Source organism: Paramormyrops kingsleyae, chromosome 21, assembly GCF_048594095.1.
Source record: "Paramormyrops kingsleyae isolate MSU_618 chromosome 21, PKINGS_0.4, whole genome shotgun sequence".
In the NCBI taxonomy this organism is placed as follows: Eukaryota; Metazoa; Chordata; class Actinopteri; order Osteoglossiformes; family Mormyridae; genus Paramormyrops; species Paramormyrops kingsleyae.
This window is the reverse complement of record NC_132817.1, coordinates 13,401,537-13,429,347: the sequence shown is the minus strand read 5'-3', so window position 1 is coordinate 13,429,347 and position 27,811 is coordinate 13,401,537. Positions and strand designations below refer to the sequence as shown.

General features: G+C 39.5%; 1 protein-coding gene and 6 non-coding genes across 7 annotated transcripts in view; 6 read left to right on the top strand and 1 right to left on the bottom strand.

The window, feature by feature from the left end:
• trnar-ucg (transfer RNA arginine (anticodon UCG)) overlaps positions 1-12 on the top strand; it is a 73-nt gene extending 61 nt beyond the window's left edge. Inside the window, exon 1 of the tRNA in view lies at positions 1-12. This exon is cut by the window's left edge and continues 61 nt beyond it. This is a non-coding gene — a tRNA (tRNA-Arg).
• Positions 13-867: 855 nt separating this feature from the next.
• On the top strand, positions 868-940 carry trnar-ucg (transfer RNA arginine (anticodon UCG)). Its single transcript has one exon. It is a non-coding gene; the product is annotated as a tRNA-Arg (tRNA).
• A 391-nt stretch (positions 941-1,331) lies between these two features.
• Positions 1,332-1,404, top strand: trnar-ucg (transfer RNA arginine (anticodon UCG)). The gene has a single exon. It is a non-coding gene; the product is annotated as a tRNA-Arg (tRNA).
• An 855-nt stretch (positions 1,405-2,259) lies between these two features.
• On the top strand, positions 2,260-2,332 carry trnar-ucg (transfer RNA arginine (anticodon UCG)). The gene has a single exon. It is a non-coding gene; the product is annotated as a tRNA-Arg (tRNA).
• An 855-nt stretch (positions 2,333-3,187) lies between these two features.
• On the top strand, positions 3,188-3,260 carry trnar-ucg (transfer RNA arginine (anticodon UCG)). Its single transcript has one exon. It is a non-coding gene; the product is annotated as a tRNA-Arg (tRNA).
• An 855-nt stretch (positions 3,261-4,115) lies between these two features.
• On the top strand, positions 4,116-4,188 carry trnar-ucg (transfer RNA arginine (anticodon UCG)). Its single transcript has one exon. It is a non-coding gene; the product is annotated as a tRNA-Arg (tRNA).
• Positions 4,189-15,636: 11,448 nt separating this feature from the next.
• The window catches only part of LOC111847614 (M1-specific T cell receptor alpha chain-like), a 56,906-nt gene continuing 44,731 nt past the window's right edge, over positions 15,637-27,811 (bottom strand). Inside the window, exons 2-5 of the mRNA XM_072704339.1 lie at positions 17,985-18,188; positions 16,908-16,958; positions 16,353-16,460; positions 15,637-16,184 (exon numbers count right to left, since the gene is read on the bottom strand). Of these exons, the coding sequence (XP_072560440.1) occupies positions 16,354-16,460; positions 16,908-16,958; positions 17,985-18,188 (362 nt within the window). The 3' untranslated portion in view covers positions 15,637-16,184; position 16,353. The remainder of the gene's footprint in view (positions 16,185-16,352; positions 16,461-16,907; positions 16,959-17,984; positions 18,189-27,811) is intronic.

The window sequence follows — 27,811 nt, the reverse complement described above, 5'->3', positions numbered from 1 at the left end:
CCTTCGTGGTTGTTTGTTTGGGGATTCAAATTCCAGAATCAAAGTTATATCACCAGTGGGGCCTTTGACGTGCAACCGTGCCAGGTCTGGTGACCAATTGAGTTGTACTGCTCTTCTGAAAGAAGCTGGTTTTCCGAATCTGGACGTGGGTAAAACTACCGATGACGTAACGATAAATGTTCAGTTTAAGTTTACGTTTCTCTAGGCATACTTCAGTAATGTATGCATGTTTCGGTGAATATGCCCCTCTCTTGCCTTGTTCAGATGTGTTCTGTAGGCCTGCCCCAGTAACATATGCCTGTAATGGTGAATGTGCCCATCTCCTGCCTTGTTGAGATGCATTCTGTAGGCATACCTCGATGTGGAAGGGTTTAGTTCACATTTTTACCATGTCTTTTGCACTGACCGCGTGGCCTTATGGATAAGGTGTCTGACTTCGGATCAGAAGATTGATGGTTCGAGTCCCTTCGTGGTTGTTTGTTTGGGGATTCAAATTCCAGAATCAAAGTTATATCACCAGTGGGGCCTTTGACGTGCAACCGTGCCAGGTCTGGTGACAAATTGAGTTGTACTGCTCTTCTGAAAGAAGCTGGTTTTCCGAATCTGGACGTGGGTAAAACTACCGATGATGTAACGATAAATGTTCAGTTTAAATTTACATTTCTCTAGGCATACTTCAGAAATGTATGCATGTTTCGGTGAATATGCCCCTCTCTTGCCTTGTTCAGATGTGTTCTGTAGGCCTGCCCCAGTAACATATGCCTGTAATGGTGAATGTGCCCATCTCCTGCCTTGTTGAGATGCATTCTGTAGGCATACCTCGATGTGGAAGGGTTTAGTTCACATTTTTACCACGTCCTTTACACTGACCGCGTGGCCTAATGGATAAGGCGTCTGACTTCGGATCAGAAGATTGAGGGTTCGAGTCCCTTCGTGGTTGTTTGTTTGGGGATTCAAATTCCAGAATCAAAGTTATATCACCAGTGGGGCCTTTGACGTGCAACCGTGCCAGGTCTGGTGACCAATTGAGTTGTACTGCTCTTCTGAAAGAAGCTGGTTTTCCGAATCTGGACGTGGGTAACACTACCGATGATGTAACGATAAATGTTCAGTTTAAATTTACATTTCTCTAGCCATACTTCAGAAATGTATGCATGTTTCGGTGAATATGCCCCTCTCTTGCCTTGTTCAAATGCATTATGTTGGGATACCCCAGTAACATGTGTGTGTTTTGGTGAATATGCCCCTCTCCTGCCTTGTTCAGATGCATTCTGTAGGCATACCTCGATGTGGAAGGGTTTAGTTCACATTTTTACCATGTCCTTTACACTGACCGCGTGGCCTAATGGATAAGGTGTCTGACTTCGGATCAGAAGATTGAGGGTTCGAGTCCCTTCGTGGTTGTTTGTTGGGGGATTCAAATTCCGGAATCAAAGTTATATCACCAGTGGGGCCTTTGACGTGCAACTGTGCCAGGTCTGGTGACCAATTGAGTTGTACTGCTCTTCTGAAAGAAGCTGGTTTTCCGAATCTGGACGTGGGTAAAACTACCGATGACGTAATGATGAATGTTCAGTTTAAGTTTACATTTCTCTAGGCATACTTCAGTAATGTATGCATGTTTCGGTGAATATGCCCCTCTCTTGCCTTGTTCAGATGTGTTCAGTAGGCCTGCCCCGTTAACATATGCCTGTAATGGTGAATGTGCCAGTCTCCTGCCTTGATGAGATGCATTCTGTAGGCATACCTCGATGTGGAAGGGTTTAGTTCACATTTTTACCATGTCTTTTGCACTGACCGCGTGGCCTTATGGATAAGGTGTCTGACTTCGGATCAGAAGATTGAGGGTTAGAGTCCCTTCGTGGTTGTTTGTTTGGGGATTCAAATTCCAGAATCAAAGTTATATCACCAGTGGGGCCTTTGACGTGCAACCGTGCCAGGTCTGGTGACAAATTGAGTTGTACTGCTCTTCTGAAAGAAGCTGGTTTTCCGAATCTGGACGTGGGTAAAACTACCGATGATGTAACGATAAATGTTCAGTTTAAATTTACATTTCTCTAGGCATACTTCAGAAATGTATGCATGTTTCGGTGAATATGCCCCTCTCTTGCCTTGTTCAGATGTGTTCAGTAGGCCTGCCCCGTTAACATATGCCTGTAATGGTGAATGTGCCAGTCTTCTGCCTTGATGAGATGCATTCTGTAGGCATACCTCGATGTGGAAGGGTTTAGTTCACATTTTTACCACGTCCTTTACACTGACCGCGTGGCCTAATGGATAAGGCGTCTGACTTCGGATCAGAAGATTGAGGGTTCGAGTCCCTTCGTGGTTGTTTGTTGGGGGATTCAAATTCCGGAATCAAAGTTATATCACCAGTGGGGCCTTTGACGTGCAACCGTGCCAGGTCTGGTGACCAATTGAGTTGTACTGCTCTTCTGAAAGAAGCTGGTTTTCCGAATCTGGACGTGGGTAAAACTACCGATGACGTAACGATGAATGTTCAGTTTAAGTTTACATTTCTCTAGGCATACTTCAGTAATGTATGCATGTTTCGGTGAATATGCCCCTCTCTTGCCTTGTTCAGATGTGTTCAGTAGGCCTGCCCCGTTAACATATGCCTGTAATGGTGAATGTGCCAGTCTCCTGCCTTGATGAGATGCATTCTGTAGGCATACCTCGATGTGGAAGGGTTTAGTTCACATTTTTACCATGTCTTTTGCACTGACCGCGTGGCCTTATGGATAAGGTGTCTGACTTCGGATCAGAAGATTGAGGGTTAGAGTCCCTTCGTGGTTGTTTGTTTGGGGATTCAAATTCCAGAATCAAAGTTATATCACCAGTGGGGCCTTTGACGTGCAACCGTGCCAGGTCTGGTGACAAATTGAGTTGTACTGCTCTTCTGAAAGAAGCTGGTTTTCCGAATCTGGACGTGGGTAAAACTACCGATGATGTAACGATAAATGTTCAGTTTAAATTTACATTTCTCTAGGCATACTTCAGAAATGTATGCATGTTTCGGTGAATATGCCCCTCTCTTGCCTTGTTCAGATGTGTTCTGTAGGCCTGCCCCAGTAACATATGCCTGTAATGGTGAATGTGCCCATCTCCTGCCTTGTTGAGATGCATTCTGTAGGCATACCTCGATGTGGAAGGGTTTAGTTCACATTTTTACCACGTCCTTTACACTGACCGCGTGGCCTAATGGATAAGGCGTCTGACTTCGGATCAGAAGATTGAGGGTTCGAGTCCCTTCGTGGTTGTTTGTTTGGGGATTCAAATTCCAGAATCAAAGTTATATCACCAGTGGGGCCTTTGACGTGCAACCGTGCCAGGTCTGGTGACCAATTGAGTTGTACTGCTCTTCTGAAAGAAGCTGGTTTTCCGAATCTGGACGTGGGTAACACTACCGATGATGTAACGATAAATGTTCAGTTTAAATTTACATTTCTCTAGCCATACTTCAGAAATGTATGCATGTTTCGGTGAATATGCCCCTCTCTTGCCTTGTTCAAATGTGTTCTGTAGGCCTGCCCCAGTAACATATGCCTGTAATGGTGAATGTGCCCGTCTCCTGCCTTGTTGAGATGCATTCTGTAGGCATACCTCGATGTGGAAGGGTTTAGTTCACATTTTTACCACGTCCTTTACACTGACCACGTGGCCTAATGGATAAGGCGTCTGACTTCGGATCGGAAGATTGAGGGTTCGAGTCCCTTCATGGTTGTTTGTTTGGGGATTCAAATTCCAGAATCAAAGTTATATCACCAGTGGGGCCTTTGACGTGCAACCGTGCCAGGTCTGGTGACCAATTGAGTTGTACTGCTCTTCTGAAAGAAGCTGGTTTTCCGAATCTGGACGTGGGTAAAACTACCGATGATGTAACGATAAATGTTCAGTTTAAGTTTACGTTTCTCTAGTGATACGTCAGTAATGTATGCATGTTTTGGTGAATATGCCCCTCTCTTGCCTTGTTCAAATGCATTATGTAGGGATACCCCAGTAACATGTGTGTGTTTTGGTGAATATGCCCCTCTCCTGCCTTGTTCAGATGCATTCTGTAGGCATACCTCGATGTGGAAGGGTTTAGTTCACATTTTTACCACGTCCTTTACACTGACCGCGTGGCCTAATGGATAAGGCGTCTGACTTCGGATCAGAAGATTGAGGGTTTGAGTCCCTTCGTGGTTGTTTGTTGGGGGATTCAAATTCCGGAATCAAAGTTATATCACCAGTGGGGCCTTTGACGTGCAACCGTGCCAGGTCTGGTGACCAATTGAGTTGTACTGCTCTTCTGAAAGATGCTGGTTTTCCATTCATGAGTATGATTATATTGCACTAATTTATCAGCACCTTATTCACTGTGAATGTGTGTATATGTGTGTGTGTACATGTTTCATTCTTTGGATTTAATTGTAATTTTTTACTGTGTGTCTGCTGGCGCACTCCAAACGAAATCTCATTGTCCTTGTACAATGACAATAAAGCATCTTTATCTTTATCTTTATCTCTAACCTTGTTCTGATGCTGCAGACAACACATATAAAATTTTGGTAATTCATAACTGCATATAGGATATATGTACAGTGCTGGTTTGGACATAGAGCAGTGATCTTTGTATCTCACATTTCTTGTATTTTTTCACTTTGCTTGCCAAAGGGACCAAATTATTTTTCCGTAGTTTTCCAGATGGCAGGGTTCCAGCACCCATAATTCCCGCTATGTGGAAGGGTCCAGTGCACATTTTTACCATGTTCTCTGCAGTGACCGCGTGGCGTAATGGATAAGGCGTCTGGAGATTAAGGGCTTGCGTTCCTTCGTGGTTGTTTGTTTGCTGATTCAAATTCCAGAGTCTGAGTTATATCACCAGTGGGGCCGTTGACGTCCAGCTGTGCCTGGTCATGTGACCCTTTCAGTTGTTCTCCTCTTCTGAAAGCAGCTGGTTTTCTAAATTAGTACGTGGGTAATACTGCCAATGATGTAACGATAAATGTTTAGTTTCTGGTATACAGGATATGCCCCCTGTAGAGCATGTGCAGCCCATAGGCACAGTAGTGGACAGAGGCTGGGCAAAACAGTTTAATCTGCACTGTGCAAGATTAACCCCCCCCAGGCGAATTTTGTGTTGCTAGTGTTGCTGATGGGCTTTGGCCCTTGGCCAAGAATAGGAACCAAAATATTATGGGGTATCCCAGAGTCAGCTGGCATGGCCTTGGGGGGCTACTCCCAGATTGTGCTTCAGGAATCGATCACATCTTGCATTTAATTGAAATCACTTTAACGTTTAGACTAATGGAGTTCACTTTCCCTTGTCAGACAGATGAAGAGTCTCCGCCCACCTCCAAGTTAATGGTAGTATTTAGCAGTCAAGTATTTTGCCTGTTTTGTTTACCGTTCAATGTTAAACTGCTTTTAATATCAGCATGGAATGAGGTGTAGGTCATTAATAATACTCAAACACTAGGTACTCAGGTAGAAGAAACACAGTAAATACCAGTAATACAAAACCACATAGAAACTGGGCACGGGCAGGGTTAATTAGGAACAATGAAACTAAAGGTAAAGATAAACACAAGGGACACAATTTAGCATGGAGTGAGTGAGACCAGGATCAATGGGTCCTTTAAGTTATAAATGAGATCATGGGGCCTCGCCTCACATAGTGCTTCTGGAGAGGAGCTTGGGCCAAAAAGGCTGTGAATTTGAATCTTAAAGGCCAAAATCCTGATGAAAAAATGGGTAGAAATGGACAGCAAACCAGCATATCAGTCCGATTGGAGCTGTTTGCACTTACAATGGGTGGTATGTGAGTGGGTTTGGACGCAACGGCTGTCATCAGAAGGTCACTGGTTCAAATCAGAAGGTCACTGGTTCAAATCAGGCTTGGTCTGTCCCTGCTGTCGCTTTCGACCAAACCATCTACTAAATAAGTAACACATGTATCTCTGTGTCTACCAGGAAGTCAAATAAATCTCTGTCTTTCATCCTCAACTGTCTTGTGGATTGTGTTCACCACCCTGGGGGTTATGCCTGCACATTAATAAAAATAGAAAAGGAAACCTGTCATTATGAGTGAGGTATTATTGGTAGCTTTAGCTACAGTCCCAATGACATGAAGACATGCAGTGTGATATATATGATGAAGAATGTTCCCCAGATATCTCATCATCCTACTTCATGACTTCAAAATCATCCCCCTATGGTTAGAGGGATTTGGGGGATTAAATACTGATTGCTGTCTGGAAAAGGCACAATAAAATAGTCAAGAAGTCTATGTTTGTTTTCAACCTGATGGGGGCGACATTAGAGCACAAACATAAATTCTTCTATTTAAAACACTTGTCACTAAGACCTGACACTGCATAGGGTTTGGAATACAGACACTGGAAACAACAACCAGACTGACTGCTTATCAGATCCATAGTATACATACAGATACATACAGATACATACAGATTAATATATTTATTGTCTTTACAGCTCAGTTATGGCACAAGAACTGTGGATTTTTCTAATCTTTGCTCACTTGTTCTTTGGTATGAATTGTTCTCAATACTCATTCCGAAATGATATAATTTATAAAATTTATAAAAGTATTTAAATAACTTGATTTTTTTCCTTAGAAAGCAGAGCTCAAGAGAGAACAGATCAAACCAGAGGAAATGTCACTGCAGAAGATGGAGGATTAGTGACACTAAACTGTGCATATGCATCAGTCAGAACAAACCCAGACCTCATCTGGTACATCCAATATCCCAATGAGTCTCCCAAGTACCTGCAGAGACATGAAAAGTATGGAGAAGGTGATACAGAGTCTGATAGGAGACATTTAATGCCAGTCTGAACATAAGTGCAGAAACTGTACCTTTAACAGTACAGAATATGCAGCTGTCAGACTCTGCTGTGTATTACTGTGCTCTGAGGCCCACAGTGAGAGTAACCTTCTCACACCCTCTATAAAAACACCTGCACACTGAGCAGGTCAGAAAAACATCAGTAGATTCTAAAGCAGAAATACAATTAAATTAACGATGGGTAACACTTAATAATAATGATCAGTTTAGTTAAACATTAACTAATCCTTTACAAAACCTCAGTATGGCATGTGCAAGCCTGTAGTTTATGATGAACAAATCATTTACAAATTCATAAGACATTTATAAGCACGTAGTTATGGGCTAACTAATCATTCATAAAACATTAAACATTGTAAATGATTAAAAGGGGAAATTTTCATAAGCAAATCATTCCTAAATGATTACTAAGCATGTAATTAATAATGAACAAATCATTTAAAAATTCTTAAGATTTACAAGCGATAAGCATGTAGTTATGGGTTACGTAATTATTTACAAAACCTTAATAAACATTTGGAAATTATTAAAAGGGGAAATGACCATAAATAAATAGTAACACTATTTTACTTAATTATACTTATTATACTTAAATTTGTCACCTATACTGCATCATAGATACATCCATGATGTCATGATATTTTTCTGCTGATATTTTATCACATGACCAGGTTTTGTGTGCTGATTAGTTCTACATGCATGTTCCTCATACCCTGTGACAGATATTAATTGGTATGTTCTGTTTTTGTCTTTTTTTTCTGTTCTGTTTTTGTCCCAGTAAACTCACTGGACAAACCCTGCAGCCCTGTTTCATGTACTCCAGAAGGATTTTCCTCTCCCCATCTACCCCCATCCACTTGGTCATCTTTCCATTCCTCCCCACTCTTCTCTGCCCTACCCCAACCTGGGCCCTGAAGGTTCACCCTAAATAAAGATCCCAGTTTTTGTTCAGTGATGATCAGTTTAAGTCCACTTATTGTTTTATTAAGTATGTATTTCTGAACCATTCCCCATTCCCTCATATTACGAAAACACTTTTATTAAATCCACCTCACAGTGTAACCCACGCAGAGACCAGGCCCCACATCTGTCTGTCTGTCACTGGCCTTTCTACTTCCGAATCAGAAAGGTTAACCCACAGTGAATTGGAAAAAACTGAGTTATACCGTAATACAGAAACAGAAAGTAGAAGGGTTAACCTGCAGCAAATAGGAAAAGACCTAATTATACAGTGAAGCAGAAAAGGAAGAAGAATACTTACACACCACTGTAAAGGTCATGGTGCTTTCATACTGTAAAGTACAAAAGTGAAGAGGAGGGGTTACTCTGTAGTCTAAAGAAAGAGGAAGTTTTCAGTACTAGATGATCACAGAGCTTTTATCTGGCGGGATGCTACTCTGTTCCTTTCTTCTCTTTTCAGCTCTTGCAGGTAAGAAACACACTGTCAGTTTACAGATATTGTAACATATCAATATTCATATTTCATTATAATATTTTTCATTGGAATACTTCTAAAGTAATTTACAATTCGCAAATTGGTAAGGTGATGATAAACATAAAGCTTTTTTTCCTCCGCAGGTCACAGTACTGAGGATGTGATTACACCTTTTAATGACACAGTGCATGTTACAGAAGGTGAAAATGTTACACTCTCCTGTAACTACAGTGGATCACCTTACAGTCTACTATGGTATCACCAGTATCCCAGATTAGCACCAAAATTTCTCATTAGGATTACTGAATATCGCTCTAAAACATATGCAGATTCTAGGATTACTCAACTGTCTGCTGAAATTGACAAAATGAACAAGCGTGTAGATCTGAAGTTCTCCTCTACAGAAGTGAGAGACTCTGCAGTGTACTACTGTGCTCTGAATCCCACAGTGACAGGAAATTTACTGATGATGTACAAAAAACCTGACAGCATCCCAGAGATACTGAAGCCAAGAACGTCGTGATTACAATTATTTTTATATGGCTCCAGTACTGCCAGGGCACTGGCTAATTTTACATGGTCAAACTTGTACTTAAATATACTTAACTATACCAAAGCATACTTATGAGATGCATTGGTTAATGCATCATGTGACCCTATTGAGAAACTCAGAGATCAATGGTTTTTCAGCCTACCGACTCATATTTTTTACCGAGCCACACAGTTATCAAACAATGAAACACTGCAAAATAAATGACTTTCTCGGATCCCTAAGCACCAATGAGGAGGCAGAGAAAACTACCATCGTCCAACCACCACCCTTGATGTTAAACCCCATGCCTGCTGTTGCTGCTCCAGCAAGTCAGAGCTCCTCTGAAACAAACGCTAGTAGCCGAACAGAAGTTCGCTGTTTGAGTGAATGCTGCCTGGATCTCTTAAATTCCAGCGTAAAGAATCACGCAAGCAATTTAACAGCCTAATCAAATCAAACGAAGAACAAAATCACAAAGCAGAGGGACACAGGTAACATCGTTCTGCTTCATACACACCCCATCAATAACGACACATCACTTAATTAGCTAACTTATTTTTAACCACAGTGAATTAAAACAGCTGTTTGTGGCTTGCAGTTCCCTCTGTCCCTCTCTGTCGCTCCAGCAGAGGGTTTTTCCATTTTCACATTCTGACTATCCATGAACCACCCCAAATGCAGCATCACCACGCATCGATGGCCACAGAGGGAATAGACACAGAATTGTGTTAATTAGTGGTGACAGGTGTTCGGAAAATGGAATGTAATGAGCAAAGAAACACTTAACATTGACATAATTATACTGGGATTATTTTTTATATCTGGAACCTTAATGTAAATAAGTAAAATATAACCTATAACACAAAAGTGGACAGTTTTTTAGAGCTCCTCCTAATCGTCTCAGGGGAGGCGTTCAAAGGAGCTCATGTCCTTTTCGGGGGGGCCGAGCTCCCCTAAGCTCCCCTGTAAGTCGACATGTACTAACCCTCATTTGCTAATTGCTAACCTTGCTGTTTTCTCCCAGTGTAATGCAACTGTATTACTGTTTGTCGTTATCAAGGCAAAATAAAAAGCAAACGCTATCTGAACCGTATCACAATGTCTCTGTCTTGTGCTCGGTCACAGTACTGTGCCCATCCCCTGTAATTTCCATCCCCCCCCTCACCAAATTAGTACTGCTGCTGGACCTGGCTGTACATTGTGTTCAACCTCCATTAATTGTGTTCAGCCTTAGTCCATTAAATACCAGTTTGCATGAAGCTTGAGAATCTGGCACAATCATTCCGGGCTGCAGCAATAGAATCTTCAAGATCCCATAAAATCAACACACATTCCAGGTCACTCTAGACCACTCAATCATTATTAATATTATTATTATTATATAATAAATAATAATAATAATATCTTAATTTCCACTAGTATCCCATCTATTCTTGATCTTAGCTACTACGTAGTAGATGTATCTTCACCTGAGATGCAGAATCTTTTCAGATCCTCCTACCCTTTCCTTCAGTTTCCTGTACAGTTCCTGAACATGTGTATGTATGTGCATTCTTTGCTCTTTGGTTCTTGTTGTACAGATACACAGCCTTAGCTTCGAGACAGTTAATTTTGTCTTGGATTTCTTGATGCACAATACACAATTTCTATCGGCCATCTATCTTCCTCCAGTATAGGTTCTTGAGACCATCAAACATTAGCAAATAAATGATATGACTGATCCTCTCCTGCATTTATTGTTGTGTGTGTGTGTGTTTATTTGTTTGCTGGTTTGTTTGATTGTGTGTTGTTAATTTAATTTGTTTGCTTTTCTTTTCCCCAGGGGGGGACTGATGAATAATGCTGTTTGTATTGATTGAATTGCATTTTGTGTGTGTCTGTTTCTGTGCTTGATGGAAAAAAAATCTCAGTCAAAAAAAAAACATTTTGTCATTCTGACCATATGGCAACAGTAGAAACAGGGGTTAATAAAAACACGTTATTATTTTTTAAATTGAAGTTTTTCTTGGCTTCTGATCAAAGTAAGTCAACAAGCTGAATAAAAATAAGCATTTTTATAGTTTTATAAAAATGTTTTCCAGGCTACCAATGTATGTGCACCTGTCTTCAAGGACGGATGTTATTCAAGATGAGTCTAATTTTTTCAACCAACAGCAACTCAGTTAACAGTCTAATAGAGGTTCTGTCACATTCATATTTGTGCAGGATTTTTTGTGCGCGATTTTCCCTCGTTGTACTAGTACAATGACGATAAAGAATTTGCGTCTTGAATCTATTACTGTCTAATGTCTCCTCCAAGTGTTGAAATGTAGCAATGGCACAATATGCTAGTATGCGCTGAATAATTTGTGAATTAATTCTTATGTTGTACAATGTCCCCCCCAAGTGTTCAAATGCAGTGATAACGCATACCCGAGTCAGTATATAGTCTATAGCTCCCATTAATGTTTTGAAGTGGTGATTACAAATACTGGCCGATAGATGTCAGCAAAGATTAATGGTACACGTCCAGATTTCTCAAACGAATATTTCCCTTAAATTTTTGGATACCCATTAAAAATATCAATCAGCTATAAATTAGGTAGCCTGTAATATCATATGTATGTCAGTTTTAAAATGCTTTAAGTGAAATGCACATGTTGTGAACAAAGTTTTGTTCAGAGATTTTCAATAACATCATTAAGATCATTATTATTAACATTAAAAATATATATAGCGAGTGAAATGTTCTGTGCATTTTTAAAATTCCATTTTACACGCCCCCATGTTCAAGAATTGGCCCAAGTGTGATATTTTTACTGATGTGTAGGTTTAATTGAATGTATTTATGCATATGAGACTATTTTGCAGCACATGTGGAAAAAGTGTGTCAAGCAGCAAGTGCGGTGAAGAGCGGCGTGTTTGCAGGGTGCTTGCAGGGTGCAGACTGTGCATGTAGCGCGCTGCACGCGGCTCCCTGGCCCCTTTTCTCCGCCCTGCACCCACACGCTTCCTGTTTCCATCGCTGCGGCGGGTGCGAGGCTCTCGCCTCTGACGTGAGGAGGCTGCACCTTGAGCTTAATCTATCTGTCTGTGTTCATCTGTTTACGCTGCGCCCACTTCCTTTGGAAAAGCGAGCGCTGAACCTCAAAGCTGCTCCAGCTACCCGCTTCCTGCCGTAGTTCAATCACAACTGATCAACAAGGTCGCATCGAGCAGTTTTAATGTCCTTAAGGAACCTTTTTTCTAAAATCGAAAAAGAGAAAAGGCTCTTTAACATAAAAACAAGGAGAACATGTTCACAGTTTCAGAACGAAAGCTTTTTATAACCGGGGCTTCCCCATAGCGTTCATTTATAATAAGTCTAAAGACAGTAATAGCTAGCTTAGGAGCAGTATTAAAATGCGTAATGTCTGTGATTGGAGGGCTAGTTATGAGAATTCACCGCCTTCTTTTAGTGGGATGTCATTTTTATTTTTGTCATTTTCTAAATGTAAATTAGCGTAGGGGGAACATTTAGTGGAAATGTTACAAACCGTGTAGCTTTGCTGTGTAGTGTGTTTTTGTTGAAGTTCTGCATGAATGTGATCAAACTGTTTTAAATTGTTTAAATTCACCATTCCTAAACTATTTTTAAAATAATATATATGGATATCAGTGTATTACTGTAAGTGTGTGAGATTATATAATAGCTCGAATAAATTGAATTATGGAAAATGTTACTACAGTACATTGTTAATGGTTATGCTATATATGATTAGAGAAATAACGAACGTGAATTTTGTGTTTAATGGAATATTAAAATCTGTTAAAGTGGCTGTTATCGGGTCAGTAAACAAGCGCACGTTGTTATTTGAAGTGTGGCACTCCACATCAGTCATAGAACATCAGCTGTTCTGGGGTCAGTATGTAACCACTGTTTGTCATTTGAAATGGGACACTTGGCACCAGTCACGGAATAGCACCTGTTTTGGGTTTCAATAAGCAACCACAGTTTGTCATTTGAAATGAGACGCTCAGCACCAGCCATGGAACAGCACCTGTTCTGGGGTCAGGGACAAACCACAGTATCCTATTTAAAGTGGGACACTTGGCACCAGTCATGGAATAGCACCTGTTCTGGGGTCAGTCATTTTCCATAACATTAATGGATGTTTTTGAGAGTAATATAGATGTGATTATCTTGTATTTAGTAATGTATGACTGACACAGCACATGCATGTGTTTAGCCAAACAGGCCATACTTGGTTATAAAACCACAGGAGTAGCTATAACAGTTAACAGTAGTCAATTTTTATTAACGGCATTCAGTTCTTTATTTTCTGTTATAATCATTTACTATTTATGATTTTCTGCGTAAAACGAAAAAAAAGTATTTTAGTTCAAAAACAGAAAAGGAAAATCAACATGAAGCACCTTAAATCTATTAAGTATTTTTAACGTCAGACTGTAATAAATCAAAAATGTAGTTTTAATAAAATCCTAATCAGTAAAAATGCAACCTGGAATGGAATCAAGCCACAGTCAAGGGGATTTGATATTGGGGAGGGGGGGTGGACAGCTTAATCGTTTAAATACAAAGGGTTATTTTTTGTGGAGAGGGGGGTTCAAATAAACTCAAATTAAATATTGGTGGGTATACACCCCCCCCAACCCCAATGGCTTTTACACCCCTGGTCACTATCACCCAAATCAGCCGAATTCTGGAAAGAACCGGTGGGCGAAGCAATTACAGTAATGAGCCAGAATTAAAATGTAAATATTGAGAACAGTAACTGGAAACCAGCAGACATGTGCCAGCGTGTAACGGCTGCTGATAAAAAGGGGCAGGAAGCAATATGGGGGTTTGTATGGAAAACAGGTGTGTGGATGGGGCTTCACCTTGTGGGAAGAGCAGCCTGGCTTTAGGGAATGTGTGTCTCATGACCACCTGCACACGGCGTGACACACTTCTGCGACACCTGCCACCGCTTCCAGGAAGCCAGCCGCCTTCGTGGGACCTCCCCCCCCCAGACGCAGACCATGTGACCTCGACATATATGGTCAGAGGCTTGGTTACAGGAAGAGCGACGCCGAAATGGGTCACTGGGGAGCATCCGCTGTCTGGCGGCTCCGTGGGTGGGGCTAACGCTAAGGGCGGCCTTGAAATGGCAGCCCCCGGGGGGGGGGGCAGCGGGTCGGATTAAGATCCTCTGCTGTGCCTTAAATCGGGGCTGATTGGGGTTAGAGATGTGACCCCCGGGCCAGTAGCTAAGGAAGATCATGTCGGACATCATTTTTAAATGTTTCCCACAAAACTTTTAATTGCCGTCTGTGCATCTATAGAATGTGACACTGTGTGTGATATTGTAATATTCTGGAAGGTTCGCCCGCAGAACTAACAGATGACGTAGACTCTGAGACGCGAGGCTGCAGGAGGACAAACTGGCAGATGAACCGGCATGATCCAGCCGATGACCTGCAAAGATCACCAGCCACAAGCTGTAGCTCCTTCTCATATTTTTATGTGCCAGACGTTATATCTCTTCACTTTAGCGCCCCTCACAGAATTCTTTGATACACCCCTCATGTCTCTGATTTTAACTCCATGTTATGTTACACTTCTTCTACTCTGCCCTGGCCACCCCCCCCCCCCCCCCCCCCCACCTCATGCCCTGTGCTTTCTGGGATAGACTCAAGCCCAGCACAGAGTAACTGTAATCATAAGTGTGTATATAAATGTAATTTTTTTTAAAAATCATTAATTTTGCATGACGCTATGCAGGGTTGCAGAGGTTATCCCACAAACTACAGGGAACAAACCCAGGATGGGATGACAACACACGGCAGGACACACTCACACATCCACACCTACAGGATGGGGAGAACGAGCTAACTGCTCTCAGGTGGAGCCGAGGCGGGGAATCGAAGCCCAGTGTCCAGAGGTGTCAGGTAGCAAATCTTAATACACAGAGTGTAATTTTGAAATATGCTGGATAAAGAACCTTGCAGGGCCCAGGATCCAAGTCTCCGCCCGGCTCTACCTGTGTGGAAGTTGCATGTTTTCCCCGTGTCATCTTGGGGTTTCCTCTGGGATCTCCGGCCCCCCCACCCCAGTCTAAGATAGACTGGAGTTACACAAATTATCCATAGGTGTGAGTAAATGGTGTGTGAGTGTGTCCTGTGATGGGTTGGCGCCCCATCCTGGGTTGTGCCCTGCCTTGTGTCAGTGCCCCATCCTGGGTTATGCCCTGCCTTGTGTCAGTGCCCCATCCTGGGTTGTGCCCTGCCTTGTGTCAGTGCCCCATCCTGGGTTATGCCCTGCCTTGTGTCAGTGCCCCATCCTGGGTTATGCCCTGCCTTGTGTCAGTGCCCCATCCTGGGTTATGCCCTGCCTTGTGTCAGTGCCCCATCCTGGGTTATGCCCTGCTAACCTGCTTTTCGTTTTAGGCCTCCTGTCACCTTTCTTGTATGTGAATGTCAGCTGAGGCTTGGCTGACACATTTCACCACAGGGAAATCAGCACAGGAAAAGTGCACAAGTGAGCCCAGAATTCAGCGTCCTATTTGTCCCATTTTGAAAGAGCAGATATAATGCCAGTCAGACAGACCCACTGGGATCAGTGAAAGACCAGCTCATACCCATGCAGATCTGGGCTGAGTTTCCCGACGCCGTCTTAACGCTACATCGTTACGTAGATCTGCACAGTGGGATTTTTCTTATTACAAGGGAAACACATATCAGCTGAGCCTGGCGAACAAATAAAATTTGTGTCATGCTCCTTAATATTGTATCTGGTAAATACTAAATATTATTGAATGAAATAAATACAAGTGCTTATTATTTACACAAAAACAATCTTGTCAAATTTTTGTAAAGTTTTATTAATCAGTCAAAAATGTACAAGGACAATCAAAATGAATCAGACGACCAAAGAACAGCACATGGTTCAAACATTTCTACGCAAACTGGGATATGAGGTGTGCAACGGGGGGAAAAAGCATAATCATCTTCACACATTTATTGCTGTGAGCTCCTGATACCTAATAACATCCACGGCCAACGATTAACTGGAATAGCTGGGATTTCCCGTTTACAAAGCAAAACACACCAACATTTACTAATATAGTGACAGCCATATTTATAGTTCAGTTAATAAACTGCCATTTCCTTATTATTAATACATGCTATAAAATAAGAAATACAATTCAAAGGAAACATTCCTCAAAAAGGTAGAATACAAATTGTAAAGTAGTTAAAAAGAATGAACTCAATAAAGCATCTTATACTTTTGCTGCTATTGCTAACAATACTAATCTACTGTTTATATTGCAATCTTTTGTTCCATTCGGTGCATCTGTGGCCTTGGTGTCGGGTCTCCATGTCTTTGGTACAGAAAGTCTGTCCCCTGAGAAGACAAATTGGGACATTAGCTCACCCTGTGCGCTGCCTACAGTACAATAAACACTGTACTCAGCAGTGGAGCACGGCAGCAGTTTGGCTAATGATCGGTGTGGACGGGATTCTCTGTTAAGGGTTCGTTCAGTCTGAGGTAGAGTGCGAGTCTTTAGCTCACCTTAACTCGACAACGCCCGGATCGTCATCAGCACGTTGAACAGGATGCTCTTCAGAAACAGAAACCTCAGGCCGAGAACCGTTAGCGACAGGAAATTAATTTTCTCATCTGGAGAAAACAAAAACACCATGAACACTCACAGACACATCATTTCCAGGCACTGAATAGAAAAACATGTGACAAAGTTCAAAACTAAATGCATTTTTTCATTATTATTATTATTGATAAATGGAAACAAAATTGTGGTTTAATATACTTAAGTAAACTGAAAAGTACAGATAAATGATATACAAAATACATATAAATTACAAAAATTATATATGTGTAAATTTAAAACTGAAGACAGATATATTAATTATGCCCAAGTGAAGCACAGTTATGTAGCATTTTTAGATAATAGTACTGTTACAATTGTTACTTGTTGTGTTTCAAATGATAATAGACAATTACTATAAAATGTATTTATTTATTATACATTTATAAATATATTATGCATATATTTATATTAACTTTTTGTATTTTTAAATAATTTTTTTATGTTACTTAGTCACATACCAGTTTCAAAAGTACCCTCGAAATCCAAATTACATGGTTTCCCATCTTCGTCTAAAAAAAGAAAAAATACAGATAAATACACATGTAATGTAAATATGTAACATGAAATCGAAATTTAGTTACAGGGCAACCACATAATAAATTAGTTGATTAATGATAATTAAAGACTGAAAGCAAAACCGACTGCAAAAGGATTGACTGGTTTTCGCTGTAAAACAGGGTCACGCTTTAATGCAGGTAGAAATCAATGCAAAGTAGAAACCATGTATATACTGCACTGGCTACTTGTGGACAGTAGGGGGCACTTCCTGAGCTCCACCCACCAGGACTGAACCAACAGTCATGACAGTAAAAAAATATTATGTTTCACATTTACTATTTTGTGAAGCACAACTAGTGGTTTCTTTGTGTGAGTGTGTTAGTTCAGTAACCATTTGAAAGTAAGGAGGGAACGAGTACTTAAGCACTCAAGTACCTGATAGTACACTTGCATACTTGAAAGTCTACCCAAGTACTTGATGGTGAAAACAGAAATATATCATAATATTTGGTAACATGGTACTTGAGGGGACGCAAATAATGTAGTAGTACACTCTAACTTAATGAATTAATTAACCAGAAACTAAGTGTTAATTACATACTGATCCCATGTTCATCCATCATTAATCAGTCATGATGGTTCATGTATTTCATGGTTACTATATTTGCTCATGATTTGTACTTGAGTAGTAACTGAGTTACTAAGTTACTTGTGCCCCCTCAAGTATTACCAAATTTTTGTACATTGTAATTCCTTTTTTGTATGTGCCAAATGTGCATGCAGCTGAATACAGTGTGTTACATATAGCATGTGATATATTTTTATAAATACATATAGTACATTTTGGGTACTAGACAACTAAAAAGTATAATTCACATCCTTATTTGTAAATTTGACACTGAAATCTGACTTCAAGTCTGACTTACGGGGCCTCAATTATAGTCCACAATGATGGACTATAATGGCTGCAGTAAGGATTATATTAATAATGATATATTAGTATTAATAATGTAATAATGTAATATAAGCACATTTACCTGTTGAATTGGGGCATGTGTCACCCTCTTCCAGTATCACTACTTTATCGAAGAATGGCTCATCTTTGATCCTGGTGGGCACTGTCTTGTATTTTGAGAACGTTTCCTCTTTATCTAGTGCACTGTATTTGCTGAATCCAGTGGCCATACACACTGTGTTATTACCCTCGCCCAGTTTATAGAAGGAAAGTTCTGCACTCTGGTCTGAAAAACACAAAAAAAACAGCTTTTCAGAAAACAATCTCCATGTGCACATGTGATAGCTAGATAAATGACAGCAAGATCAACGTTAGATCATGCAGCGTTTGCCAGCATAGTCCTCAGGGACCGACAGATGCTCCACAAGATATTAAAGTATTAGATAAATAACTTTGTTGTACTTTTTAGAGTTTCACTTATTAAACACAAAAACTTAAAAGTTTGAATATTTTAGAAACAAATGGATGGTAATTAGAATTATATATATATATATATACACACACACACACATACACACACACACACACACTGAAGGTAATTGTGCTTCTTCTACCGATCAGGCTTGTCCCAGAAATCCACTAAGAGCATAATTTACACATTGGTTACCCCCAATACAATAACCAAAAAGAGCCAGGAAATCACATTAGAGCATCTCAGAGTTATCATCATAATAATGTGAAAAAACATAATATTTTATAACAGAATTCTAAGCGCTTTTAAAATCATTGCTGCATTATGTTTTACATAGACCACATTCTGTACGCTGAATCACTTTAAGGTTTTATTGACTTCTGCATATTACAGTAAGTGGCCATTCCCCAATCAGTCTGTACTTCAGCAAACATAGTGAACAGCCCTATCTTTCATGCCCAACTTAACAGGTCTAATTTACCTCTAATCTGACCTTATATTCTCCATCAGCTACACCGGACGCAATCAGCATACAGATCTCCTTGTGTAATGGAACGACCGAAACTGTAACTAAAATGCTCTGACCATTAGGAGACCAGAAGGGTATTGGTTCAATCTCCGGTGTTTTGCTAAAGTAAAAACTAAACCAAGTAAAACCAAGAGTTTCATTCATCTTTTCCAACAAATACTCCACACTTTTATACATAATATTCATTAAACTTACTTGATCCTGCATAAAGATGGGTCCCATTTCCAAACAGTAATGTCCCATAGCTTCCCGTACTCACACTACGGTTTTTTCAATACTAGAAACCTCTCCACCCTGACCACTCTTAAGGAACATTTGATGTGGATGGATGGAAGGGAAGTAATAAATAAATGGCCTCAAAAACCACCGACTACGACAATCTAACCCCCTACTGATAATATTCACCATTTATTTTATCCCTCTTAATAATATATCGTCATACACACTGTGTTAATCCCTACACTTCCAATGTCATTCTCACTAGAATCAACAAATATTTGTTGCACCTGTGAATTGGTTTATCACTGTGACTATATAATGATGTACTTACTATTTTCAACAATTAGTTTAGTTCCTGATCCCAATATGAGTTTCCAGTTGCCTGTCGTTGAAGTCACACGGTGTGCAGACCTTGGACATTAACCCTATGTTCATCAAAGTCATCTAAATCTCGCAAATTTGCACCCAATAGAATCATCTTTAAAAAACACTATAGCTGCTACAATGTAAAAGTATTCTCTGGATGAATTTCACATATTCGCATATTTTGGGACAGACAGCATCACCACTGACAAACAGCCTCCACCAGTACTGGACAAACAGAATGACCAGTGACAGACACTCTCCACCAGTACTGGACAAACAAGATCACCACCGACAGAAACATTCTACTGGAAACTATATTTTATCTTGCAATATCTCCAGATGAAAATGGTCTTGATGAAGAAAAAAAAAATCTAATTTTGCAATTATGTAGTGTTAGGCCTGTTTCTGACTCTATTCACCAAAGACATTGGTTCCTCCTCCAAAAGTATTTTTTCCCTATTTTTCTCCATAACTCAACCTGTCACACAGAGGTCATCAAAGACATCATAACCGCCATCTCCTCTCGATCATGAGCCTTGTTAGATTCAAGGGTCATTTCATAAACAACACAGTCAACTTTTAAATAAAGCTCACAGCACATACTTTTACTTACTGGACTGAACAATCAGAAGAGTTCCTTGGCCAAATACAAATCTGTTTACTCCAAGTGTCACACACTGTTCAGTGGCTTAACAAATACACACCCTGACCCATGTTAGAGTAGTTTGAAGGTTCGTTTCAATACCAGATTTTCTTGTCAGACACACATTCCACTTTTACCCTTTGAATACAGTCCAGGGTAACAGGTTCTGCTGCATGTTATTAATCTAACAGCCTATAGGTAAGTACATTATTTAAGGGCACTGGCCCATGTGGGATCTGATCTAGAACTTTCTGCTCACGCAACTCTCGGTGCTAATTTGAGAACTGAAAATGGTTTGATACACACAAATTAGATATCATACTATCTTGCATTAAGCACTTAATGTGAAGCATTATTTAAACCTGGGTCCAAAATCTTTGGTATGAGGCTCAGGCTACAAAACCATGATGATGTATTTCTTTCGAACATGTGACCATGTTATGTCTTTGAACACCAGTGACATTAGAGAAGATTAAATTCTTACTCAATTCCACAGAGAGCTTGGTTCCGCGCCCAAAGGTCACCTTGAATGATCCATCACTCACAATGCCACAAAGAGCTTAGCAAAAATATACTTACATTCAAGTTTCAAACTACTTCCACAAAAACTATTTCTCAAATAACACCACCATTTTGGTGTTCTCCATTGCTACATAACTGAGTTAATAATGTATTATTACACTGATTCGATGAAGCATTATCACACTGATTTGATTTAACTAAAGCTTTTCTTATTATTTCCAGAATGTACTCATCATCAAAAGTGCTTTTTAATGTTCAGCTTTCAGTGTTTTACAAAGTCAATCAGTAATATATAAACACCAGGATAACAAACAGCACCTTAAAACTTACAACCAAACAGGCAGCTCATCAACCTGCTCACGGCAATTTATCAGGGACCAAAACCACTGAACTCCATCATACACTTAAGATCAGTTACCCATCACAAATATGAAATAAGTGTAACAGAAAAGGTTAACTTTTTATTTACTATTAACACTTACTTGTCCGTACCCAAACTTGGGTTCCTGATCCAAACGTTATCTTGTAGTTGTTATTCACACTGTGAGGTTATGCAGCTCATAAACCGCACATCTCAAAGCAACTGTGTTTACCAAATAGAGTGTTTTTACCACGGGACATTTTCATTATCTAAGATCACATCATACACCACAAGCTATACTCATCTGAATATATTTGTTGAATTTAAAGTGGAATGTAGAAAATAGTTCACGTGATACACTTATAACCAATTTCAATTCATAATGAAACACATTAAAAAGCTCTGCTCTTCCTGGAAAGAGATTCATTCTGATAATTCTGAATTCCTGTAGCAGTGAGTCCACGATATAAACACCAGTAAGATCTGTTCCTGATATTGATGGGTACTGCAAACTTAGGTACAGACAACACTAAGGATGATTTCATCGAAATGTAAACCATTTACTAGGGATATTTGAAAAACGTGGGCTGTTTGTGGTCAGTAGGATCACAGAAAAATGTGCGTTGGTAGCTTAGATTTAGCTTAAAGGTTAAACGGATGGGCGGATTAAAACTCAGCTTGCTCTCATGGAGAGTAAGATGGGGGAGGTGAACATCTGCCCACAGGGATCAATATAGTATCATTATTGTTGACTTATACTATTGTACATAAATTGTACATCTATTCTTCAGTTATTATTACCTTGTGCCTATGGTCATCAGGTGAACTACCTCATTATAACAAAATAAAATATTATAACTGATTATACTGTAGCTACCTCACACAGAACTGGGACAGTAGCCTCACAATACATAACCGTCCACCCACAATTATTACTTTTGTCACAAATACATTAATAGGTAAAATACTAATGACATATAAGGTTTATTAATAACTTGAAGAAGCTACTCACTTGACTGAATCCAGACTTTTGTTCCAGACCCAAAAGTTATCTTAAAATTATTCTCATTCACACAGTAGGAGAACGAGGGTCAAAAACCAAAAGTGCTCTGCTCAAGTCTTTACGGAAAGACATGTTTTAAATAAATATGGTATAAACATAACAGCTAAGACTGTATAAACCCTGCATGATTTTGCATCTAAGTCCAATATCAAAAATATCCACTCCACCTTTCCCCATCTTTAATTATTATGCTGTAGTAAAGGTATAGATACTACCTTGTTATGTCATCTGTGTTATGGATGAATTCATCCTGGGCACTGAACCAACAACCTTCTGGCTGCAGGCTGGCATTCACAGTCCACTAATTAGCCCTGCCCTCGTCATTTTCAGTAAGAAAGAAATATCTCTATAATGATTAAATGAAAAGCAACTTCTTACTTGGTTCCACCAGGAGTCTGGTCCCACTTCCAAAGGTCATTGTCACTCCCGCATTCACACAGTGACACAGAGCTCAACGAATACAGCAGGACCCTACCTGCCCAGACCAGGCTACCTGGTCCCTCAGCACTTAACTGCCGTGCTTCTTAATAACCAAACGCTGATCTACAGAGCCAGCCTGACCATCTCAGCAATCGCACACCGAGACAGAAGCCACGAAATCCCGGGCACTTAGCAGAATGATCACTCTACTTCCAGGTCTTAATACGAGTTTGTTATAGTTCACCCACTGCTTTACTCCACTGCACAAATATTTCTGCAGAAATGTAGCCTATTTGTATGGATTTATCTGGGAAGTGTTGACACCACGTGATGACCACCGCAGCTGGGAGCAAGCAGTACACAGATGTACACGGCCAAATATTGATGATCAGTATTAAAAAGAATGACTGACCTTTTCATGCAAGATTCAAACTTTTTATCACAGTAAATGCACATTCATCCACAGGGCAGCCATTCCTGATGGAGTTATATCAGTGTCACTATCCTCCCCAGGTCAGCCACTACAGTATATGCCCAACACCCAGTCATCCTAGTACTTTAAATATACACCTGGACATAAATAATCAGACTTACTTGGCAAAATGATTAACTTGGTTCCAGAGCCAAATACAATCTTGTTGTAGTCATTCACACAATGACTCTGTCTGTTGCAATAACTTCCTATGGCAGATTTCCTAATCTAAGTCATATATGCCCATATAACTTGGAATTTTAAATAAGACAAGTGACCACAAGAGTTAGTTTCATCTAATTATTAAAAACATTTGCATATAGACAGGGTTGTAAACCCCAACTGATCTTGGAGACCTCTGTCTTTTACCCTTAATTGCCTCTATTGATCTATGTATCTATACAAATACAGGTCATCTTCGACTTTGAAAAATCACACGTAATTTTCTTCCAGCACATTATAAAACACACATAACTACTGCAATGCAAGTTCCTGCAAATATATCCCACCTGCACCATTCAGTAAGTATTAAATGAGCTTAACAGTCCAATCTAATACATCCAAAGACAAAATGCCTAATTTATTTTTACATTTTTCAGTTTTTATCAAATGTATCTTGGCTTTTGAGCGACTCACTTGATTGAACCCAAAGCTGTGTTCCAGATCCAAACATTATCTTGATGTTATTAGTGTTCACACAGCACAATGGTGTGATTTCAAAACCGTACAGTATTATAGTTTCTGCATCTATGCTTCTACATTTGCCATAGGATAATCCCCATTTTCCTGAGTAAGTCTAATTAAACCCACAGTCCAATGAAAGCCTTAGATGAACAGTGTAATAGGAGCATCATTTATCAACTTATTGAATAACTACCTGGAAATTGTCAACTATCTTCCTGAATGCCGTGTGCTACAATAGATGACAATAGATTATGATAAAATACATTACAATAGATTTTCTTTCTTACTTGATTCCACAAACAGCTTGGTTCCTCTTCCGAAAAAGAGCTTATATCCGTCATTCACACTGCCAGAAGGAGCTCAGCAAAAACACCCTTAGTAAAGTCAGCCACGATGCCCCATGGGCAAAATGAAACCTACTGTATACTGAACAACAACACTTACATGCCTGTAAATCAGTTCATCGCTGTGAATATTTCATGTACAAAGTCATACTCACTAGGTTGAATGGTCAGTTTAGTTCCTGATCCAAATACGAGTCTCCTGTTGCCTCCCCCAGCAGTCACACAGTGTGGGGGCCTTGGACACTAACCCCATCCTCACACTGTACACCAAACCTTCATACTTCAGTTCAATGCCATGCTACATCACTATTTATTACGAGCCACATTTATTAATAATCTGTGATTAATTTTAAACCCGCCGCCTGACTAAACCCGTCTGCTCCGGTTCAGTCTGCGTTCTGATCGGACGCCACAAATGAGTCATCAACAAGATATGTATTAATATAACTTAAAGAGGCTAATCTCTGCTTGCATCATATATCAATAGAATATAAGAACATAAATTCTGATACAATATGTATTAATTTCTTTGTGCTTGGTTCCAACAAGAGCCAGAGTTCCAATCGCAAATGTCAGGTTAAATTCACACTGTCACACAGAGGTCAGCTAACACATCAGAGCTGCTTGCTACACCACCCTGAATGATCTTAGTCTCTCGGTTTCATTTTCATTATTATTTCCTCATAATAATTATTAATATTGACATGTTACAATTGCAGCTTTTTATCACAGCTCCTGTCATATATCATAGATGCACACTTACAACGACCTCTCAAGCTTATTTATCAGGCTGAATGTGCTACAATGATTTTTCTCACAGTAAATTTCCCCCCCGTTCCTTCCAAGCTCTTCTAGTCACACCCCATTTTAATTTCCATGCATTTCCAGTGTCCATGTGGGATAAAGCAGATTTCCTTTTCAGTTTAATTAATTACGTAACAACTACGGTGCAATTTACTAGACTAATAAATATCAACCATCTGTTAGTCTTGTGATTTAAAACTCAGACAATTTACCAGTAACACATTTAAGCACAAACCAGAACTTATGTACAAAACGTATAAATTAGATTTGAAGAAGCTTCCTGCAAAGTTTGCACGAGTTAGACTGTAAGGTTGAATTAATGTCTTTAAAGAAAGGTAAGGAAACATCAGTCAATGTAAAGATGTACAAGGAATTTTGCATTTGTAAATCTTTGCAAATCTATACGAAATTCATGTTCAGACACTTTATCGCTGATAAATCCCTCATTAAAGTATTAAGCATATAAATTTGAATTCAGATCCTCAGAACTTACTTGACTGAACCAAAAGTCGTGTTCCAGGTCCAAACGTTATTTTTACGTTGTTATTGTTCACACAGTGACAAGCAGTGGATCAAATACTCCCCAGGTCAGTGCCTATGTCTAAGCCTTCATCATCACTAATTAGACAGATATTTACCATAACAGTTTATCAGAAATGTAAAATGCCTTTCCAGACTATAGATGTACAGTATGTTTCAAAAAGCTAAGAAATGGATTCCTTCATGACACATCACATTTCACATTTCCCACCTTTGCCTCAAATTATCAGTTCAATGGCCTGTGAAACACATGCAGGTGACATCATACATCATCTTACACTGATACATTGTAAAAGTCTTACTTGGCTCCACAAAGACTTTGGTTCCACTTCCAAAGATCAGCCTATATGTTCCATCATTCACACTGTTAAACACAGCTCACCAAAAAGACCTAAGACCCTTACCAAGATCAGCCATAATGGCACATGGGCAAAACAATAGCCTACTGTATGCAAGACAAATCACGTGTTGGAAAAAAAAATATACTGTTAAGCCTATAAATCAGTTCATCGCTGTGAATATTTCATGTACAAAGTCATACTCACTAGGCTGAATGGTCAGTTTAGTTCCTGATCCAAATATGATTCTCCAGTTGCCTCCCCCAGCATTCACACAGTGTGGGGGCCTTGGACACTAACCCCATCCTCACACTGTACACCAAACCTTCATACTTCAGTTCAATGCCATGCTACATCACTACTTACTTGGAGCAACATTTATTAATAATCCGTGGTTAATTCTAAACTCATACTTGGATACCCTCTGCCTGCACATTAAACTCTACTACAGTATGTTATTTTCCTTTTTTATGATTCCACAGAGAGTTTGGTTGTGTTCCAAAGATTAGCTTAAATTCACCTAAAGAGTAATAATAATGATCACTATTATCATCACTATTATTATTATTATTAATAATAATAATTATTATTATTCATGATTATTATTATAATTGAAGCGTTACAATGACAGCTACATCATTACAGTCTCTGGTATTGTGTCGTGCCCATATTAAGATGGTTACGAATTTTTATAGCATCTGAAGGCTTAATGCGGATCATACCTAAAAACACATCACAGTCCATCACAGACGCACATTTACCATGACCTCTCAAGCATATTTCCCAGGTTGAATGTGCTATATATATTCCATTTTAGATTCTATGCATTTCTCATGCCCAAGAAGAGTCCAAATTTACTCTTTTGTGATTATATAAAATCAAATTAGCACTGATAAATCATTAAAGTATTGACCATATAAATTTGAATATAGATCCTCAGAACTTACTTGACTGAACCAAAAGCCGTGTTCCAGATCCAAACGTCATTTTAACGTTGTTATTCACACAGTGACAAGCAGTGGATCAAATACTCCCCAGGTCAGTGCCTGTGTCTAAGCTTTCATCATTGATAATTAGACAGTTATTTACCATAACAGTTTATCAGAAATGTAAAATGCCTTTCCAGACTATAGATTCATGTTTCAAAAAGCTAAGAAATGGATTCCTTCATGACACACCACATTTCACTTTTTCCACCTTTGCTTCAAATTATCAGTTCAATGGCCTGTGAAACACATGCAGGTGACATCATACATCATCTTACACTGAAACATTGTAAAAGTCTTACTTGGCTCCACAAAGACTTTGGTTCCACTTCCAAAGATCAGCTTATATGTTCCATCATTCACACTGTCAGAAGGAGCTCAGCAAAAACACCCCCACACTAAAATCCCTGCCCCCCCCCACACAACAAAAACAGCTAAAATGAAATATTTGACCAGTAAATTTATTTATAAATATACTCAAGACTTAAACAGTAAGTCCACTGTAAAGTATCTTTACAGTCTAATTTTACATATCCAATCAGTAATTTTACACCTCCAAATTTTTCTATTTAATGTTATCAAACATCTGTACATGTATAATTGGTTTGCTCTACTGCAATAAGGATCTAGCATCTGACCTGGTCAATTTCAAGACAACTCTGGCACAGATACACGCACTGTCCCTGTCATATTCATTTCAAATTAATAATATAATTGTTTAATCAAAAATGTATGTTCTGCCTTCTGATTCCCTGGACTATAATCTACTAGAATAGCAAAATTGTAAATTTGTTCAGATAGCCTAACGATATTTTTGCAAGAACACTGTTTTTATAGTGTAATGTAAATAATTACTCACTTGACTGAACCAGAACTCTTGTTCCAGATCCAAAGGTTATCTTGAAGGTATTAGTATTCACACAGTGTCAGGAAGAGGATCGAAAACCATAGTTCATTGCCCTGAACCTCACATTAGCCAGGCTGTAGTATATGTATAGCTACATACTAAGAGCCCTCCTGTACTACAACTGGGCACTAATTGAAACTGTCGGAGTATGGATGCTCTTAGTGGAAACCAAACACTAAAATGTACCAATGTTGGTGCTGAATGACATGCTACCAGAGCCTGTATCACAAACAGATAAT